This window comes from Haliaeetus leucocephalus, unplaced genomic scaffold, assembly GCF_000737465.1.
Source record: "Haliaeetus leucocephalus isolate CR32 unplaced genomic scaffold, Haliaeetus_leucocephalus-4.0 Scaffold110, whole genome shotgun sequence".
NCBI lineage: Eukaryota > Metazoa > Chordata > Aves > Accipitriformes > Accipitridae > Haliaeetus > Haliaeetus leucocephalus.
In genome coordinates this window covers 2,671,239-2,690,698 of record NW_010972546.1, presented here as the reverse complement: position 1 = coordinate 2,690,698, position 19,460 = coordinate 2,671,239, and the positions used below count along the sequence as shown (strand labels likewise).

General features: G+C 50.5%; 4 protein-coding genes across 4 annotated transcripts in view; 3 read left to right on the top strand and 1 right to left on the bottom strand.

The window, feature by feature from the left end:
- Positions 1-5,160, top strand: part of KCNH4 (potassium voltage-gated channel, subfamily H (eag-related), member 4) — a 14,888-nt gene extending 9,728 nt beyond the window's left edge. Inside the window, exon 17 of the mRNA XM_010585729.1 lies at positions 5,104-5,160. Coding sequence (XP_010584031.1) covers positions 5,104-5,160 — 57 coding nt within the window. The remainder of the gene's footprint in view (positions 1-5,103) is intronic.
- Positions 5,161-9,224: 4,064 nt separating this feature from the next.
- Positions 9,225-13,698, top strand: RAB5C (RAB5C, member RAS oncogene family). Its single transcript, XM_010585607.1, has 5 exons — positions 9,225-9,573; positions 10,624-10,775; positions 11,094-11,216; positions 12,012-12,105; positions 12,527-13,698. Exons 1-5 carry the CDS (start codon positions 9,408-9,410, stop codon positions 12,640-12,642), a joined length of 651 nt encoding a protein of 216 aa, XP_010583909.1. The 5' UTR covers positions 9,225-9,407; the 3' UTR covers positions 12,643-13,698.
- A 2,128-nt stretch (positions 13,699-15,826) lies between these two features.
- On the bottom strand, positions 15,827-16,736 carry LOC104842939 (heat shock protein 30C-like). Its single transcript, XM_010585606.1, has one exon. The coding sequence runs from the start codon at positions 16,553-16,555 to the stop codon at positions 15,971-15,973; it is 585 nt and encodes a 194-aa protein (XP_010583908.1). The 5' UTR covers positions 16,556-16,736; the 3' UTR covers positions 15,827-15,970.
- Positions 16,737-17,287: 551 nt separating this feature from the next.
- LOC104842938 (heat shock protein 30C-like) lies at positions 17,288-18,413 on the top strand. The gene has a single exon (XM_010585605.1). It carries the CDS (start codon positions 17,655-17,657, stop codon positions 18,261-18,263), a length of 609 nt encoding a protein of 202 aa, XP_010583907.1. The 5' UTR covers positions 17,288-17,654; the 3' UTR covers positions 18,264-18,413.
- Positions 18,414-19,460: the final 1,047 nt, after the last annotated feature.

Genomic DNA, 19,460 nt, shown 5'->3' with positions numbered 1-19,460 from the left:
CGTGGAGAGCCGAGCCAGGAAGGGAAGCTGTGCTGATGGGAGCGACCGGCGCGTCAAAGGTGACGATCTCAAACTCGGGGAGAACGTCACGTCGGCCTCGTGGAGTCTCAGGTCTGGCACTCCTTCGGGCTGCGTTCCTTCACGAGTGGGAAAGGCTGGCTCAGCAGCGAGTGCCGCTGCCTGCTGTCACTGTGCTGGGTCTGCCTGGCCGCTCCTTCCCAACTCCTTTCTCTCTCTCCTACTGATGGCTCTTTGAAAGTTAAGTGGAATCTGTGGAAGGTGTGGCACCTGTAAGGACAGAAGTGATATAATGTTTTGGTGTAGCTAGTTGGCTTCTGAGGTGGGTGTAGAAATGCCAGAAGACTGAAAGCCCAGCCAGGTTCCCAAGTAGAGAATGCCTAAATGAAGGATGTGACTTTATCTGCTGAAAATAGGTTCTGCTGGAATGGAGACTATTCTGGATTGCTGCCGGTGACAAACACAGGCCCTGTGCCCCTCAGGGGGCATTTGTGAAGCGAAATATGTGGTGCTGCAGGCTCTTGAACGAGGCACAAAGTCTGGAAAGAAGTTTTGTAGCTTGTTAGGAAGGAAACCCAGATGTGCTCTGGTGCGAGGCCATCCTCGGATCTTCAGCGCAGTGGGAGAGACCATTGTGCCTAAGACAAGAGCACAGTCGGTGTGTGATCCTACAAAAGCTAATAGTGCAGGTGTAACTCTGAGCAGCGGGTCTGTAGTGCTGAATCCTGTGAAATCTGCTTGAACCTTATTCCTGGTAATGCTCAAGGTGCTGCTAAAACTCCTGTGGCTGGGTCGGGGCTGTGAGGAGCCACGGCAGTCGTAGTTGCTCTCTGCTAACGTAACTGTGACTCTCGCTGTAAACTGGTCTGCAGTGGGACCAAATACAGTGTTGACCTGATTTCAGCTGACCTTTAGCTTGTTGCTTTTGTACATGGCTGTCAGAGTTCTGACCTTGACTGTTTCTGAGCGTGTAAGGAAATCAGAGGGCAGAGAATACATTGAGGTACTATTTTAAGTCTTATGTGGAACAACTTGCATCTACTATTCATAGCTTTTTGTGTGGTGGGTCAACACATATTTGAGCTGCCCCGCTTACAGCATGACATCAATTCCGTGTTGCACTAAGTTAGGACTCCTGAGCCTACTCTGAAGGCAGGACTCTGAGGCTTGGTTGAGACCAAAAAAAGAAAGATACTTTTGATTCATATTGGCTTGACATGCCATGCTGTCTGAGTGAACTTTCTTGGAATATCCAATTAGCATTTGCTACTGCTTTGGCTCTAGAAGTATCTTACATTTTTTTCAGCTTAACTGGATAATAAGGGGAAAGAGCTGTGACTGAAAAGGGTGAAGAATTCAGAACAGTGTGTGTAGGCAGCTACAAGACAGCGTTGGTCTTAAAGCACTCTTGGAGTGAGGAGAGCAGATAAAGCAAAAGTCTATATAGACCTGTACAGTTAAGAAAAGCAATGCTTGGATCCAGTAACTGGGTCTCAGTGCTGAAATCATCTCAGGCTTCTCAACAGCATGCCCAAACAATCAACTACTTTCATAGCAAAAATCTACCTCTGGAGGCGATCTTTCCCTCTAAGATACTATAGGCTAATCTAGATTACACTTGTTTTAAGATAGTGCCAGGCACTGTAGGTCCCTCGAGGCTGTTTAAGTAGGTGCTGATACCCCTTCAGGTGAGGGAGCGACACAGGCACGATGAAGTGGGGCTCCTGAAGAAGGGTTTAAGCAACGCAGGCAAGATGAAGTGGGCCTCCTGAAGAAGGGTTTAAGTTACTAGAGAGCAGTAAGGGGAAGGCTCGCTTGATGTATGGATATGAATATAGTAAAATAAAACATCTGTCTAGTTTTACTATGAACAGGGTTGGGTTTAGGTCTATTTGCTTTACTAATGAAACCAATAATGGATTGGGCAGTGTCTGAAACAAAACTGTCTAGCAATGTATTCATACTTTGTGTGCTTGGCCAAACTTAATTGTTGTGATGAGAAGTGACATTATCTCCATTATAGCAAAGCTCTTCTGCATCTGTGGAGGGATCAGCTCTAGAATTGCTCTAGGCCCTGATAGTGATCCTAACTTCCTAAACCGGTGCATGTTTAGCAGATAGGTGGTCATGGCATCTCCCTGAAAAGGGAGGGGGCAAGAATGCCAAGTACTTTCAGACACAGGAAATGAAATGGGAACACTTCTAATGATGTGGGTGTAGCCCAAAGTATTTCAGTCAGCATACTTAAAAGAGGGTAGAATGTAGAAATGGCAGAGTCAGCTGTTTTCTTCCCTTGGGGTATGAAGTTTGAAGTCCTCTTATGCAAGTTCTGCGAAGTTGTCAGAGTAACACTATGAAAACACTCTGAATGCTAGCCAGAAACAATGAACCTTCCTGGAAGTGACAGTATTGGGGAAGAATAAAGCTTCATCTAAATCCTAAAAGGAACGCTTTCCTCCCCTGGAGCACAGGAATGAACTGCTGGAGTAGTTCTACATAAACAGATAAGAAAACCCTGGTTTTTGTGTTTGCTTTTGTTTGGTAGAGTTCCAAGTAAGGAGCTGCTAGAGGCAAGAGATCTTTGTGCAGTCTGGAAAAGATATTATGAAGGTCACTGACTCTTCTGCAGTGAAGATGGCAATTTTCTGCTTTGCATTGTTAATGATCTTGCCTTATTGTTCACAGAACAGTAGGTGCTATTTAAGGCATGTGTTGCTGGACTTCTGGTCAAGATTAAGCTGTGTCTTGAGGGCATGCTGAGCAGTGGACAGTATCAAGAACAGGAGTTAAAAGAACCTAGCCTGCAGAATTAAAAACTTGATGCATTTGTTCAATTTGTAGTTGGTCCAGTCTGTACTCATGAGTTTCTCCTTCAGCCTAGCTGTGCCTCATCTTCTGTGAAATAGGACTAAGTTCTTGCACTATCAAGGATAACTAATAGTAGGTAAGAAAGACCTCCAGGAGGGAGTTAATGTGGGGACAGGGAATATGGAGGCTTTGCTCCCTACAGCTAATGAGAAGCTCGTATGAAATGAAGGAGGATGCAAAACTCTTCCACAGAAGTCTTTTGCTGCAATTCATGCCTTGATAACACTTCATAGAAAGCTGCCACTTCTCATTCCACTCTTTTTAAAGCAATCTTTGCAAGTGTATTGTCTCCATAGCTTATGTAAGTAGAGCTTGACCAAAGCAGTGCTGAAAGCTTGTGTTTGTTGGGTCTTCCATCACTTGGGTCTTGTGTGAGTTCACTTGCTATCGTGTCAACACAACTCAGGGTTTGGTGGCCCTGGTTAGAATGCGAGTTCTAGTGTTATCCCTGTTGTCTTCCTGATATGCAGAAGCACTACACCTCAGCCTGGCCTCACTGTCTGTTTCTCTGTTCAGCTATGGTGATCTAATAGGACACTAACTGCAGTTTTAATAGCAATTAGTCATGCTATTCTGCAGAATTAAAACCCCCACTGGATTTGGGCATACAACTGCTTTGTGCTGCCAGTGTGACCAACATGGTAATAACTCTTGTTGCTGATACCTAGTCAGCTGTCTGTGAGTATTAAAAAACTGTAGCTCCAAGGTAGCACCAGTAAGTGTAACATCTTTTCACATCATGAGGTGTTTTTGAGAATTCCTGGTAAAGGATAACCACATAAACCTAGGAAACCCTTCTGAGGGGATGTGTATGGGGTTAAACAGGCTGTAAGGCAGCTTGAGGGAGCTTGAGAACTCCCTTTGACTTCTTGACTCGGTCATGCAGGCTGTGATATTTGCCTCATCTTCCAGAGAAGTCAGATCAGCTTTGTAGGTTGCAGAAGTGTTCCTGGCTTCATAGTTTCCTAACAGTCTTAGAGCTGACTTGCCTAGTTCAAGCAGATGACACCTAGGAAATGAGATTTAGTCTCAAACTGAGCAGTAAGTAGCTTTCTGTATGTAACAATGTGTTCTGAGTCAATCTGAACTTTGGATGATCTTGTCCAGGTACAGAGCTGTCTGTTCAGATGAGATCTTCAGTGTGGCCACTTGTGCTTGGCACTGAGCAGCAGCCTGTTGGTAGGGCCATGAGGCCCTGAGAAGTAGCAGAAAGTTGGCCTTCCTTGGGATTTCTCCTCTTGGGTTTGTCTTGCTTTGAAGCTTTAAAAAGCTTTAGAGATGACTGAAGGAAGATGGCTCCATTTCACTGTGCTCGGCAACTGTCCTTCATAAGATCAGGCTTCAGCTTGCATTGTGAAGTGATGGAAAGGCCTCCTCTGCAGGCTTGGCCCTGGATTGCCCAGCTGGGGGTAGCTGCATGTTGCACTGTCCTGCTAGCTCAGCTGCGCATAGCATCTGTGCTGGATTGAGTGGTAACTGCAGGGTAGTGGCCTTGAAATCTCTGATATAATTGTTTTTGAAAAGCTGCTTTGAAAAACAGCTGGCTGCTGGGGCTGCTTTGGAGGCCATGGCTCTGCAGATGTCAGGAAACAGATGCATGTGTTAAAAGCATGAAAAGGAGCTGGTGTTACAAATTCTACTGTGCTTGTTCAGGACTGTATCTACCAACAAAAAGTAATTTGACTTTTTGCCTCTAAATTAAAATGAGTGTGCCCAAGTCTTTGGGAGACTTGGTCATGAGACTCTCCAGAGAAGTTGTGACCTTAACTTATGATAGTGTGACAACCATAGTAGTACTTCTGGAACTGCTGCCTTGGCTGATTTAGGTCTGCAAATCTACATTTTAAAGCTGTAGCATAGCTCCTGACAACTGCAATAACTAATTCCCCAATTTAGAGCTGTTGCTGAAGCTCCAGATAATAGCCTTACTGATCAAGAGACTTTGTGGGGGGAAGTGCCTGTTGTCTGTAGAAAGATGAAGTATTAAAACTGATCAGACTTTATGTGGCTGAAGGACTGGGGTCTGTACTTCAAGTCTGTTTCCTTGTTCATCTTGCTGGTAAGAGCTGGATCTACTCCTTCCTCTGCAGTGTGGACCCTACTGCAGTAAGGCTTTGAAGTTTGTTCTTATTAATCATATTAATGTGTTGGAAAATCAGGTTGACACTCCATCCTATGCTAATCTGGGCTAGTGGAGTCTGTGTGTTGTTCTGGCAGGTCCTACACTTGCTGCTAGTCCTGCTCATGGAAGTTGCTTGTGAATCTGGGTCCTAAAGCTGACTTAACAGTTCTGAGTGGGAGCAAGGTAGCACAAGCTTCCTGCTAGTGGTGGCTAGCTGCCCATTCAGTGTTAGGTGAAGCAAAACCACTCAGTAACTTCAGGGCTTTCTTTGCCAAGGAATTCATGTAACGCTGTCAGCTATTTAACAAGATAAATACTTCACTGGGGCTTTTGTCTTTAGTATTTTGATTCTAAGCCAACAAATCCCCAGTGAAATGGCTTCTTGCATAGCTGAGAGCAGAAGCAGCCTTCAGAGTCTGTAACTTCTGGCACCTTAAACTAGCAGCTTTCCTGTGGTAGGGAGTCTTGGGAAGCAATTGTCTCATGCAGGGGTTAACATGGGGATATCATAGTAATGGCCCTGTGGAGATTGAGATTCTTGTACTGGGCTGATTTGTTTGAAACCAGCTCTTGTGTTATTCTTGAGCATCCTAACAGCTCTGGAGAACTACCTTGCTCTTGGGTAGGCTGGGAATACAGCAGTGCTGGCATGCACTTTTTCATTTAGGGCACTCAAATTCTTGAATTCAGTATTCATGGAAGTGTACAAGCCCCTACAACAACTAGTGGCAAACAGGTGAGGTGTTGAGAGGAGCATAAACTGCAAAAATGAGAGACCTAAGAGTTCTTGGTTGTTGGACAGCATCAGGTATTGAAACTTGTCTTTGATCTCAAAACAAAAGAGACTTTTCCAAGAGTTTGCATAAAAAAATTGGTACTTTTTCCTGTAATGCAGAGCTCCTGCAAGCACTTCAGTAAGCAGGAGACGGGTAGGGCAAGCAAACAAACCAGCACGTACCTTTTTATGGATCTTGTGATATCACAAGCTGCTGAGTTTTACTAGTTACAAGAAGCTAGTAGGAAAACGAACATTTCTTAATCTTAATTACACGAGTACCCTATCATACCCTTCCTTCTCATGGTCTTGACTTCTTGGATTAGTATGGCAAGCTGCAACTTCAGCTGCTTTCATTTGTCTGCTCAGTATTGCTGTAGTTATTTTGGTCTGACTGACCCATGGCTCGAGTGTCAGTGCCAGTGTTCTCACAGGGAGCAGGGAGGGGTGTGTGCCCAATGCATTTTGCTGGAAGAGGGGATGAACAGCCTCCCTGAGCATCAGAAATGGCTTTGTACAGCAGGAAGCACTCCCTGTTTCTCAAGCCAGTGTTCACTGATTGGTGTGGGCTGATCTAGTGCAGATCTAGGCTGTGTAGTTAAGCTGCCTGTTACTTCTGCATTCAGCAGAGTAGAGTTCTGTTTGACAGGAATGTAGAAATCCTCAAAGATGTTGGCATTAGCAGAAGGTGCCAAACTGATCCTCTTGCAGTGGAGAGTTCTTGGTGTCTACAGCTTTGGTAGTTCACTTCAATTATTTGGTGGTGTTATGAACATCAGCAGAAGTGCTAAGCTGGTCATCCTGATCTCATGAATGTTCTTAGCCTGAGACCCTTAGTGACATGGCTGTAAATAGGGTCATCTGAACTGCATAAATTCCACCCAAACATCCTGAAAATCTGGCAGCTTCAGGTGGATGTGAAGTCATGTAATCCTGCAGCCAAACTTCAAACCATCTTTAGATGATGATCAAGTTCCCTATAATTAAAACTGGCCAAAGGCTTTAGCTACTTGACTGCTTGCTCTGATCGGTAGTTCTCCATGATGAGTTGGACATACAGACATGCTTGCTTAAATTTGTTTGAGTTCACATAGCACAACCAGATGGCAAAATGAATCAAGATCTGTGAAATACTGGTTACACTAAGACTTGAGGATGTCAACAGGCTCATTTCCTTGTTTTGCTCTGGGGATCACCCCTATCATATTTCAGGAGGTCATAACTCAGTAGGGGCATGATTCACGTGGCGTTTAATGTGCAGAATGTTAGTCTGAAACAGCAACAGAGCTTACATATTGCTGATAGACTGCCCTGGTAAATGAATACAAGGTTAAACAAGCAAAAGCTGTTCCCTTGCAAACTCTGGTTAGAGGAGAAACTCTAAAAGGTGGAAAGTTTCAGGCTGGTAGAGATGTAGAGCTGCTGATGTGCCTTGCAAACCTGGTGATAACCAAGCTGCTCCTGGCCAGATCTGCAAAATGCTGCTTCCTCACTGTCCAGCAAAACAAGTTGCTAATTTGCTTCCTATCAAGCTTTCTCATCCTGTCAAAACAGTGTTTGTCCTTTCTCGGAAGGAGAGGTGGGGGTCCTGACAGTGTTACTAGCCTTTGCAAGGACCCAGCTCTGAATTGCAATTTCTTCACTGACTTAACCCAAGACTGGACAGGCCACTCAAAGCAATGGCTTCTTCACAGCTCAGGCTACTGAAACATCTCACTGCACTGGGAAGTTACTCCTCATGGTGTCTTTCCTACCTGCTAGCTTCAGTGAATGGTACTGGCTTAACAGTAGGCTTCTTACTTGCCTCCTGGTCAAAACAATTTGAGGTTGAATGTCTTTAGGTCAGAGTATGTTCAAGTGCTTTTGTGTTTTGAAAGCTGAAGAAGTTCTCCAGCTGATGACACTAATGGGCTATCCCTCTGGATGATCTCTTGGTCTGAAATGGCTGTAGGTTTCCTGTCAAACTATAGAATTGAGTTTAAACTTGAGTAGCCTCACAGCAGTCACAACTGGACAGGGTTTGCTCTGGAAAGCAGGTATTTAAACTCTTCTTTAGTAAGCCTCTGTACTGAGGCAGGCCTGAGCCTTCTTCACAGGACACACTGCTCCAGTTCAGACCCATTTCAACTGGCTTTAACCTTATTCTTGGGGATCTGCTATTTGCTGGGTAAACGCTGGATGTACTCAGAGCATACGCAGAGTTTCTCTGGGGGTACACTCAGAACAAGGAGAAATTGGCTTTCGGGGGATTTTTTTTTGCAGTTGTCTCTGTCAACAAGAAGCTTGGGTTATGAGAGTTGAAGAGAAAGCGGCAATACTGAGCAGATGCAATCAGTTGTAACATTTATTATTGACAGGAAGTGGGAGTTGTGATGAGTACAGGAAATATGCCTAAATCTGTGTAACTCTGTGCTTTGAAAGTGCTCCCGTTCTCTGCTGCATGCAGCTGAGCTAAATGGTTAGGAAGGCACTGAGACTTCACTTGTGGTTAACTATGGATGTAAACCAGCTTGTCATGCTGTTTGTGCAATGGTTTTGTGTTTCTGCACAGCTCTAGAGGTTTGGTGCTGGGGAGATGTGATGGCAGCTCTGATCATGGGTGATGCTACCTGTTTGTGCCGTTCAGCGTAACTGGATTTGAATAGACTTCTTGGGAAGAATGTGGCCAGTAGCCTAATGACCTGGAATGATGTGGGATAAGGGCATTGAGGCAGCTGGGACAGGGTGTGGGAAGTGGCGAGCATTAGGTGTTGCCTCTGCATTTGGATCATGCTGTTTAGGCTCTTGTTTGGTGGTAAGTATCTGTTTGCAGCAGGGATGGTGAGTAGTAGCTTTCAGTCTCTGAATATGCAGCCTGTACCCAGTGAGTGGCTGCTACCAAATGACTTTGCTCCCTGTGGCAGGCTGCTTGCCTGGCAATTCAAGGGCCTTCCTCAGGACTGCTCTAAGATACAGTATTTAATGGCTTGGTGTGAGTGCCTCTAAACTAAGACTGAATATAGAAACTGCCTTTGAATGCCTTGTGATCTGAAGGACTGACATACAGAACTGTTTCCTGTAATGGCTTATGTGTGGCACTCAAACATCTGTGTATGGCATTGATAGTCTGAAGTTGCTGCCTTGTGAACTCAGGAGTGGAGGAAGGAGCTAAAGGTCAACCTCGGTTACCTCCATGAACTGAGTAATTGTTGTTTTAACAGATGAAGCTCTAATAACACCAATTGGTGTGCTGGCTGTTCTTTACTTGCCTCACCCTAGCAAGGTGTGTGTAACATCCCCACAGTGGAAGTGCTGGAGGGGAGGGAAGCTTGTTTTACCAATATCCCTTCTCCAAGGAGGCTCAGAAGACTTAAGATTCTGCTGAAGGAGCTGCTGATGGACAGAAAGTGCCCAATAGTACTGTGGTGCATGCACTTGATAACTTTCCACTGTGGGAAGGAGTTTACCACCTGCCTGTGCTGATGGTGGCTGCAGATCAAACCCACCCTATAGAACTGGTACAGCTGGTCCATGAGTGTGTCACTAACTCTGACCTCCTCTTCCAGTTGCAACCTGCCTCCAGGTGGATCCCATTGCAGAACCTGCAGCATCCTTAACTCTTGGCAACCCTGCACTTAGGCCACAATGGCAGGTCGAGGTGGAGCTGCTCGACCGAATGGACCAGCTGCTGGAAACAAAATCTGCCAGTTTAAACTTGTTCTCCTGGGAGAGTCAGCAGTGGGGAAGTCCAGCCTTGTTCTGCGCTTTGTGAAGGGGCAGTTCCATGAGTACCAGGAGAGCACGATTGGAGGTGAGTGCCAACTCCAAATTCCTATGGCTAAAATATGCTGGCCTCACTAATGTAGTTGAGGGATAACAGAAATAATAATGGCCATTTCAATCTGGTCTGGGGTTTTTGCTACACAGTCAAGCAGCTAATGCTTTAACTCTTGGTGTACAATTTGTTAGTGTAAGATCAGTGCAGCAGAGAATAATGCTATGGCAACTGTGTGGTCTGCCTCTAAGGTGTCTTCACTTCAAGTGCTTGAATTCTTGCTTCTAATTAGAACTGAGGCCTTCAGCTTGGTTTATAGCCCTTAATTATCTTTTCAGACCATGACCTGGGATTTTGGGGCTGTTTCTAGCATGATACTGTTAACTACTTCCACAGCTCTTTCAGGTCTGGTAGTTCTTTACCTTGAAATCATTAGCATGGTGTTACCAATCAAAGGTCAGTCAGCACCCATGTCTCTGGGCAGTAATATGAGGAGGTGTGTACTGAGAAAAGGCTTGATTTGTCCCTATAGTAACCCATGCAGGGAGTAAGTATAGCTTATGGGCAAGCAGGGCTTAATGCTTTGCTGCAGAGGGCCATGTGGGCACTCTGCTGTTCTGCTCCAACCTGTATCCAAGGCTGGTTGCCTTTATCCTAGTTGTAATGCATGGTATTATGCTCACTGGAACAAGAAAATAACCAGTTACTAAATTGGAGAGTGCAGTATAACTGGGCTGACTTCAGTGGTGCTCTCTAAAGCTAATCCTGACGATGTTGCAGCTGTAGTGTATGATGTGTGAGAGGAGGTGGCTGGGGAGGGACTGGCAGTGCTGCTGTTCCAGTGGCTGTCTGCTGCCTGGGCTCTCAGGGCCATCTTCCTGTTGGCTGCATGGTAGCTCTTGGGTTTCCATGTGCAAAGACCTTGATACAGCAGAGCTGCAACTTCTACAGCAAGTGGCACCACATTGGCCTCTGTCTGGGGCTTCTGCTCACTCCCATGCAAAAGCAGAACTGCTCCAAGCTCCTGGCTCTTGCTGCAGGGGCTCTCCAGCTGGAGGTAATGCAAATATGCACCTTCTCTTTCAGCTGCCTTCCTAACACAGACAGTCTGTCTGGATGACACAACGGTGAAGTTTGAAATATGGGATACAGCAGGGCAAGAGCGGTATCACAGCCTGGCGCCAATGTATTACCGAGGTGCCCAGGCAGCCATTGTTGTCTACGACATCACTAACACAGTGAGTACTGTGTAGGGCTGTGAGTGTTTGCTGGGGAGGAGGCATCTGTGCTTGCAGCTGATACTTCTCAGTTCCCTGGGAGAGTGTCTGGGTTCAGAGTCCCTGCAGATGCCTGCCTGCAGGTACTGAGTTTCTTGAAAACTGCTAATGGCCTCTTCCTCAGTTCTGACCAAGGCTGTCTAAGCTGATAAAGGATCCTGCTACAAAGTGCTGTAGAGGCAGAACACTTCTTACAGGAAAGACTTGTTCTAATCATATCTTCACTGTGGATTAGTAAGAGGCTGCCCTTCCTGACTGCTGCCTCCTGTTTGCTTCCAGGACACATTTGTACGAGCCAAGAACTGGGTGAAAGAGTTGCAGAGGCAGGCTAGCCCCAATATTGTAATTGCACTAGCAGGAAACAAGGCAGACCTTGCTACCAAGAGAGCTGTGGACTTCCAGGTGAGTGGGAATCCAGATCAGTTGTTACCTGAGCAAGTCAGGAAAGCAGTTTTTTGCTTAAGTGGGGGATATGGTGGCTAAGTGCAAAATGCTTTGAGGGACAGTGGAAGCCAAGATTTATGCTGCTGAGGACCCCAGGATGCCACTTAAAGTGAATTGTAGCCTGCCTTTCCCATGCACTCCTTTCACAGCACTTGTAGCTCTTGTTGGTAACAGTTATGACGAATGTGGAGAATAAGGCCCACAGAGCACAAGCTTCTGTCTTCAGTCTCTTCTGGTGCCTTACTCATCTGGGGCTGTCTTCAGCAGTGTATGAAACAGCATCTTTTAGATACAAGACATGTGAAGAATGATTCCCAGCTTGTTCTCTACTCTTCACAGCTCTTACCTTGTCTAAGGCAGACTTTCAAGGAGAAGCTTTTATCTCAGACCTCTGCACAGGATTGCTTGTGGTGCATTTACAGTGTGTATTACTCTCCCAGCTAACCAAAGTACACGGTGTTGTGCTGCTCGGGACATGCTGTGTCTACATTTGGCTCAAATGGCTCACAAACAGTCTGTGCTGCTGTACCCCAGCTTGGCTGCTGGGACACTAGCCATGCAGTATTGTCAGCAGTGCATGTCTCCCAGCTGTCCTGGCCAGGCAGGGTTAGGGGACTGGGGTAGGAATGTCTGGCCTGGGGTGGGACAGAGTGTTTCTTCAGCGTTTAGTTTGCCAACAAGTCAAGTGTGTGAAGCCTGCTTGGGCCTCCTCTTGGCAGGATGCCTTTACCACTCTAATGTGATTGTTTGTAGGATGCACAAACATATGCAGATGACAACAGCTTGCTCTTCATGGAGACGTCAGCAAAGACAGCGATGAATGTGAATGAAATCTTCATGGCAATAGGTAACAGCTTTTGTACAGAGGGATGGCTGGAGTAGCTCGGAGTACCAGCAGTGCAGCCCACTGGAAACCATGGGAGCTCCCATGTCATCCAGGGCCTGGAGGCTCTTATTGGAGTAGATGACCAGTTTGCTGTACTTTTGTGAACAGTCACTCCCTGAGTGTTTGGAGCCTTTGCCTTGCAAGGCCTGTTCCCTCTCTCCCTTTATCTGGGGTGGTGAGTAAGGATGGAGCAGGGTTGATGACAGCCAGAACTAGGAGTGGGTTGGTTTGCTGTACTTGTGCTGCTAGCAGTGCCTGATCCCAAACACCTTAAGAGGTGTGAGGGCTTGGGCCAGAGCAGAGCTGAGCCCAGCCTGTGGTCTGCAGTAGGGAGGAGGTTGGCCTCTGTAGAGGAGCCTACTAACATCTTGTTTCTTTCTAGCCAAGAAACTGCCAAAAAATGAACCGCAGAATGCTCCTGGTGGCCCAGGTAGGAATCGGGTGGTTGACCTTCAGGAGAGCAGTCAGCCTAGCAGGAGCCAGTGCTGCAGCAATTGAGCAGCCGTTCCCGCCTGATGGAGCCCTCGAATGACGTGACTGGAATCCACGCTAACAATCGCACTTACCGTAGAGCGGCTGCTGCTGGTGGCTGCTGTGATTTCTCCATCCCTTTCTGATCATAGGCTGGAGGGAGTTCTTCCACCTGCACCTTTCTGTACAAATACTAATTCAATTCTAAGTCTTAAGTCACTTTTTTAATATATGAACTTCTGCTCTTCCCTCTTCCTGGTGGTGGTGGATGCATGACCTGGTGTCTGCCCAGCCAGCTCACCCCTTCCTGCGGGTGAGGGCCAGCAGCACCCAGGTCCCACAGTACTGTAGTTCACTATTGGAAACAAAGGGATATTGAGACTAGACAACCTTGTTTAAAATTACCCGTATGTAAAAGCTAAGGCTAATACCAGTACGATATGCCTAGAACAACCACTAAACTGTAGCATTATAGTGACAAACTCTGGCTTTTCAGCCGCTTGTTGACCAAATCAATGATGAGTATTCTGGGTTGGGGCAGAGGGAAGCAAAACTGGTTTCTTCTGTATTTTGTATTGTATGTTTCTTCATGTAACCAATCAGTATCTTGTCAATATAGTACATACAACTAGCTGCCTGTTGTCTTTATTTGTGTTGGACTCTAGCATGCCAACTCTTTTTTTTTTCTATCTCCAGTTCTGTCGTAATGCACTAATCCTGTTGCAACTTTTGCAAAGATCTTGTATAGAAAATTGTCCTTTTTTTGATGGTTGTGATGCCACTAATGTTGTTAACCCTACTCTAGTGTGAATACACATGGTTTACTGATGTACAGAGGTGGGGTGGGGAAAACCTTGGATAACTTGTCAGTGAAAACAATATGTATTGCAAAAGCCTGTAATTCCACAAAGTATGAAGGGAGGTATTAAAATGGCTTCCGTTGCCAGACTCTAACTGATGTTGGCTGCTGCCTAGTGCCTAATGCAATGTCTTATGCATACTGGTATTTAAGAGGAACTGTCAACTTAGTCTTCATCACAAACTTCAGTTTTGTGTGATTAAAAAAAAATTTTTATAAACCTATCATAATCAACAATGTTCATGTTTCTTAATCAGCTTGAACCAGACTGGGAGTGGACCAGAACATAACAGTTGTGCTGGAGGCTGAGATGCACTAGGCTGCAGTGGTGTGTATAACACCCAGCTCTTCTGTAGGGAAATGTGGCCTTCCTTTGCTGGGCAGGGAGAAACATGGGCTGCTTGCCCTTGAACCTCAGCCTGAGTCTGGGTTGCGGTGGCTGCTCCTGCAGCAGCCAGCTTCCTTGAGAGACAGGAACTCCTTACCATGATGCTGCAGGTGGTTCAGTAAGCTTGTGGTGTGCTGTGCAGCGGCGTGCAAGGAAGCTTGAGGCAAAAAGTGGGAATTATTCATTGCCTAATACTTCTAGGGAAACTGTCTACAGTGCAAGTTGGGAAGAGGTGAGGGGAGCAGTATGCAGAGGAGCTCAGCTTGACAACTGGAGGGGCTTGGGAATACTGTGCTCAAATATTAATGAAGAAAATGTCTCTGTCCATGGAGGATAATGGCCTTGAAAGATGGTACTTTCCTGTCACTGCTGCATGGACTTTGAGATCCTTACGCCCATGGGTGAGACCTGGAGTCAATGTGGAAAACAGAGCATCCCCTTGTAGCTCTACTGCTGGGCCAGCACTGTATGTGCTTGGGAGATCTTGAAGATTGTGATGTGCTGGTGCTTGAACCTGCTGCCTCTCAGCTGCGTGGCTGCTGTGGAAGCTCTGCAAGAGGCACAGCTACAGTCAACTGTTTGACCATCCCTCAGCTGGGCTTGCCCTTGGCTTGCAGTGTTGGGGCTCTGAAAGCTCTGCTGGGTAGCTGCAAATAAAGTTGTCTGTGTGAACAGCCTTGGCTCATGTGGGCTTCATCCTCCGTCCAAGGTCTTGGTGCCTTTTGCTCATGCTGGATTTCCTTAAAAATTCTGGGAGCAGGAAGGGTCTGGAGTGACTCAGTGACTGAGTTCCCAATGCCTGGCTGGAGCACAGGCTGCCTGTGGTACGGGCTCCAGTGGCTTCAAATGGGCTTTGCTCACCTGGTGCTGTGGGTGCTGGTTGTTTCCAGCCCCTGCAAGGGAGCCTGGCTGCTCATCTGCTAGAGGAGCTCAGGACCTCTGTGGGATATCTGAGGTCTCATTTCTTCCAGTGTGGTTTGGACTGGTGCTGCTGGTTTGGACATGTTGGAGAAAGGCTTCCCCAATCCGAAATCTGATCAATCTTGTGAAACAATGTGAGGTGCTGTTGCCATCTGCTGGCTTCTTTTCCTTGGTTCCTGGTCGGCAGGGCTTCATTTCTGGCTCCTTCCAGGACTCTGGGTCTCTGAAGGAGCCTGTGATGCCCTAAGGGGTGTCTTACTGCTGCCTGAGCATGTGCAAATATGCTCAGCACATATTTGTGCATGTGCTGCTCTGCTGGCTGTAAGGGACTCTAGCAGGGCTGGGGACCTGTTGCTGGCTGCAGAGGTGTGCAGCACAGCTCTGCAGAGCAGAGCCTCCTTGCTGCCAGCACTCTGCTGCCACAGGGAAGGGCTGTCCAAGCTTGGAGCAGCTTTAGCACAAATAGGTGTGCCTGCCTTCATACCTGCTGCCTGCCCAGGCCTGAGCATGGGTGTTTATGGTGGTTGCACACAGTACCTGGAGATGGGCTTTGCCATCCCCGCTGCTGGGATATCAGAGGGGGCTCCAGCAGCCCCCTTCTGAGCTGTGTGGGGAGAAAAGAGTGGCTACAACAGGGGCACCCTACACCTAGCCAGACCATCCAGCATGGTGGTCTTGCCATTCAGTGGCATTGGCTGGGGAGGGAGGGGCTGTGGAGCTGGTTGAGATGCTGGCAGTAGCATGAGGAGGGAGTGAAGGCAACCTGCCTGCTCCCTGGGAGAGCTGCCTCTGCTCAGGTACAGGTGAGTGGGGCTGCCCTTCCCTGCTGGGGCCCTTCCTGCCTCCCCCCACCCTGAGCAGCACCATGCTCATAGATCCCATCCCTTTCCTCCCTTTGGGTCCACTGTTGGCCCCATTTTGTGCTGCCCTGAGGCACCAAGAAAAGTTCTTCCTCTGTGCGTCCAGCTCCTCTGGCATCAAGAGCTGAGACCAGAGCCCAGCCACCCCATCAATCAACACCAAGAGAGCACAAGCAGGTTCTGTGCAAAAGTATTTTTATTGGATACAAAAACATTCCAGTATAGTGAAAAAAATGACATCATTGCTGATGGAGCTTGTCTGGGCTAAAACCCGAGACTTGCTGCTGTCTGCTCCGGTCCTGCCGCGGGCCATCTGTTCCCCTCCCATTACACCTGGGCTTTGTTGGTGGCTCCATCCTCGGAGGCTGGTCCAGGCTGTGGGGCTGCAGGGCTGACCTGGATGGGCACGTTCCTCTCTGGAGCAGCCGGCAGGGCCAGCCTGGGGGCTTCGATGCGGAGCTGCCCTTCCTTGGACAGGGAGCATGTCAGCGCCTCGGCATCCACCTCTTCGGGCACGTCCCACTCGCGCTTCAGCACCTCGTACTTGTAGGAGAAGGAGCCCTTCTCATCGACGTTCTGCGTCTCCTTCTGCCCCACCAGCACCACCTTCCTGCCCACCACCTTCACCGACAGCTGCTCCGGTGCAAAGTTCTTCACGTCCTGGCAGACGGAGAAGCCTTCCCCGGAGCCCTGGGTCAGGGCTGCGCTGGTGCTCGGGGCTCGCTCCAAGGCAGTGGCTCCGTGGCTGCTCAGGAGCTGCTCGAAGCTGCTCATGAATTCCCGAGCTTTCTCCATCTCCTGCTGCAGCTCAGTGAAGATGGTCTCAGCGTGCGGCCAGAGGGTCCTCACTGTGCCCAGCCGGGAGGCCAGGGAGCTGGAGGCGAATGGTGCGAGATGCATTCGGCAAAGCATCGCTGCTGCTGTTGCTGCTGCTGCTGTTGTTGCTGGTGCTGCTGCTGCTGGTGGCTCTCAGGCTGGGAGCGCTCTGCCCCGGCTCTGCTGCCCGTGGCTTTTATTCCTGTTCCTGGGAGGAGTGGCCTCAACCTGCACATCACGTCATCCTTGGGAGAAGAGCTCAGCTCTTTCCAGCCTGTTCCAGCTCATTCTTGTTACTCACTCATGAGGTGAGGCACCTCTTACGTCGTGCCCAGCATACCTTCGCCCTTAGTCTTGCAGCTCTGCTCTCCTGGCTTATAATTAGCAGCATCACCTCAGCCTCTGAGCGGGATGCCTGAGCTGCCCCTGCCAAAAATCTGTGGCCTTTCTACTTCCCAGGCAGGGAGCAGGGCTGGGCTCCTCTCCTCCCTGCCTTCCCCCCCTTGTCTGTGTCCCCCCCCCCAACCTGCAGGCAGGAGAGCCTCTCTGCCTCCCACCCCATTTGCAGGACCCTCAGCTGCCCGCGGGGGACATCAGGGTGAGAGCAGAAACCAGCCCATGGGCCCCCTCCCCAGGCGAAGTGCACAGGCGGGGTGCTGAGGGGCCGGGACAGGACGGCGGGTGGCCCCCGGGGAGGGAGGGGGCCTAGAAAGTGCGAGAGGCTTCTGGCAGCAGGTGACGTAGGGACGCGTTGCTTTAGGGGTGGGACTGTGCCTGTGCCAGCCAAAGTGACGCGGTCCCGGCACAGTGTAACCTATGCTCTGCCGAGCCCCCCAGTGCAGGGGCCGTGGGAAGGGCTTTGCTCGCCCCCCCAGCCAGTGGTCCTGCAGGCGTTGCTGCATCACGGTGGCTCTGCAGAAACCCGAGCTCCCAGCGGTGACTGCAGCTCCCTATTTGTGGCGTGTGACTCGTCCCCAGAAGCAGGCGCTGCTATTTTGGCTGGCAGATAATCAGCCTCTCAAAAATAGGCGATGGCTCTAGGAAGGTGCGTGGGGAGAGAGCGTTCTGGAAGGGGCACACCCCTGGGCAGAGGAGGATAAAACCCTCCGCTCCCCAGCCCCAGCCCAGCACTGCTCCAGCCTCTTGCACAGAGCCGAGCCGCAGCACACGCCGGGAGCACACACCAGGAGCAGAGATGCTTTGCCGCCTGCACTTCATGCCGCCTGCGTCCAGCTCGCTGTTCCCGTGGCTGGGACCTGTCCGCACCCTCTGGCCGCATCCAAGCACCCTCTTCGCCGAGCTGGAGCGAGAGCTGCGGCTGGAGATGGAGAGAGCTCGGGAGTTCATGAGCAGCTTCGAGCAGTTCCTGAGCAGCGGGAGCAGCCCCAGCCGGATCGGCATTGCCGCGGAGCGAGCCCCGAGCACCAGCGCAGCCCTGACCCAGGGCTCCGGGGAAGGCTTCTCCGTCTGCCAGGACGTGAAGGACTTTGCGCCCGAGCAGCTGTCGGTGAAGGTGGTGGGCAGGAAGGTGGTGCTGGTGGGGCAGAAGGAGACGCAGAGCACGGACGAGAAGGGCTCCTTCTCCTACAAGTACGAGGTGCTGAAGCGGGAGTGGGACGTGCCCGAAGAGGTGGATGCCGAGGCGCTGACATGCTCCCTGTCCAAGGAAGGGCAGCTCCGCATCGAAGCCCCCAGGCTGGCCCTGCCGGCTGCTCCGGAGAGGAATGTGCCCATCCAGATGGGGCCAGCAGTGGCACAGCTGGCAGCCAGCACCGACGACGGAGCCGAGCGTGCCAAGGCGTGATGGGGAGCGGCGTGGGGCTGGGCTGAGCCCGGCTGCCGGGGCAGCTGCTGGCCACAGAGCGGGACCGCACTGGGGACTGCGTGACGGCCCGGTGGGGGGGTCTCTGCCCAAAACATGTAGCTTTTTTTGATATGTAATAAATATTCCTGACTTTTATTTGTGCAGTGTCTGTGTTTGCTGGTCTTGCCTGGCCCCGTGCTTTGTGACGCTTCCGGCTGTGCCCACGCAGCAGGACGGCAGCCCAGGGAGCTGGGCTGTGCTGGCACAGGGCACGTCCCTGGCACCTCTCCCCAGTCCTGCCTTTGCAGGGAGGTTGGTTGAAGCGCTCCAGCACATGCACAACGCTGAGCACCGCCGGGGAGCGGCCCTGAGCATCCCCCAGGGCAGCCCTCGGGCACCCGAATCTTCGGGATGGTGCTGGGACGCTCCCGTGCGATGCCCGCTCGGCCACGAGCCGTGTCGTGACAGCATCACCCGTGCCGTGACATCATCCCCCGTTACCGTGCCCCCCCCCCGCCCGTTGCTGGCACTTTCCAGGCGCTGCCCGCTCCTTCGCTACCCAGCCTGCCGCCAAGCCACGCCCCCTCCGCCGCGTGAGACTGAAACGGGCGGGGACTCCCATAAATGGGCAGGCGGGGGCGGTCCACTTTATATGTAGGGGCGGGGCGGGGCCACACTCCATATTGGGTGGAGGAGGCGGGGCGCAGCGGCGTGGCCGCACACTCCCCGTGTTTACAGGGAGGAGGCGGGGCGCGGGAGGTGGAGGGGCGAGGCCTCACCCCACATTTGGCGGAGAAGGCGGGTCCGCGCTCCATATTTGGAGGAGGGTGCTGGGCGCGGAACGCGCCGTGTAGCGCCAAGCACCGTCGAACCGGGCACGGTACCGGTTACCGGAGCGGGGACACCACCGGGCAGTGATGGGTCCGCGCCGCCGGCACCGCCTCGGGAGGGGGTCTCGGGGTGGTTGGTCCCCGTCAGGTCCGGACCTCCATCCTCCCTGGCCGGCTCAGGTCTCCCGCAGCCCCGGGAGGGAGCTCCGCTCCCTCCCGGGGCTGCGGGAGGCCTGAACCGGCCCCGGTATCACCGGACCCACCCGGCTCCCCGCAACGGACTACCGATCCCGGCGTGCTCGGCGCGCAGGCGCAGTGAGCGCGGAGCGCACGCCGGGCCCGGCATGGCGGAGCCGGAGGCCGCGCA

What these genes read in the sequence shown, in the direction of transcription:
- RAB5C (XM_010585607.1), top strand. Translation starts at nt 9,408, where the DNA reads ATGGCAGGTCGAGGTGGAGCTGCTCGACCGAATGGACCAGCTGCTGGA. An exon ending in CCAGGAGAGCACGATTGGAG is followed by an intron (nt 9,574 to 10,623) that starts GTGAGTGCCAAC and finishes CTTCTCTTTCAG; the next exon opens with CTGCCTTCCTAACACAGACA. An exon ending in TCTACGACATCACTAACACA is followed by an intron (nt 10,776 to 11,093) that starts GTGAGTACTGTG and finishes GTTTGCTTCCAG; the next exon opens with GACACATTTGTACGAGCCAA.
- LOC104842938 (XM_010585605.1), top strand. Translation starts at nt 17,655, where the DNA reads ATGCTTTGCCGCCTGCACTTCATGCCGCCTGCGTCCAGCTCGCTGTTC.
- LOC104842939 (XM_010585606.1), bottom strand. Translation starts at nt 16,555, where the DNA reads ATGCTTTGCCGAATGCATCTCGCACCATTCGCCTCCAGCTCCCTGGCC.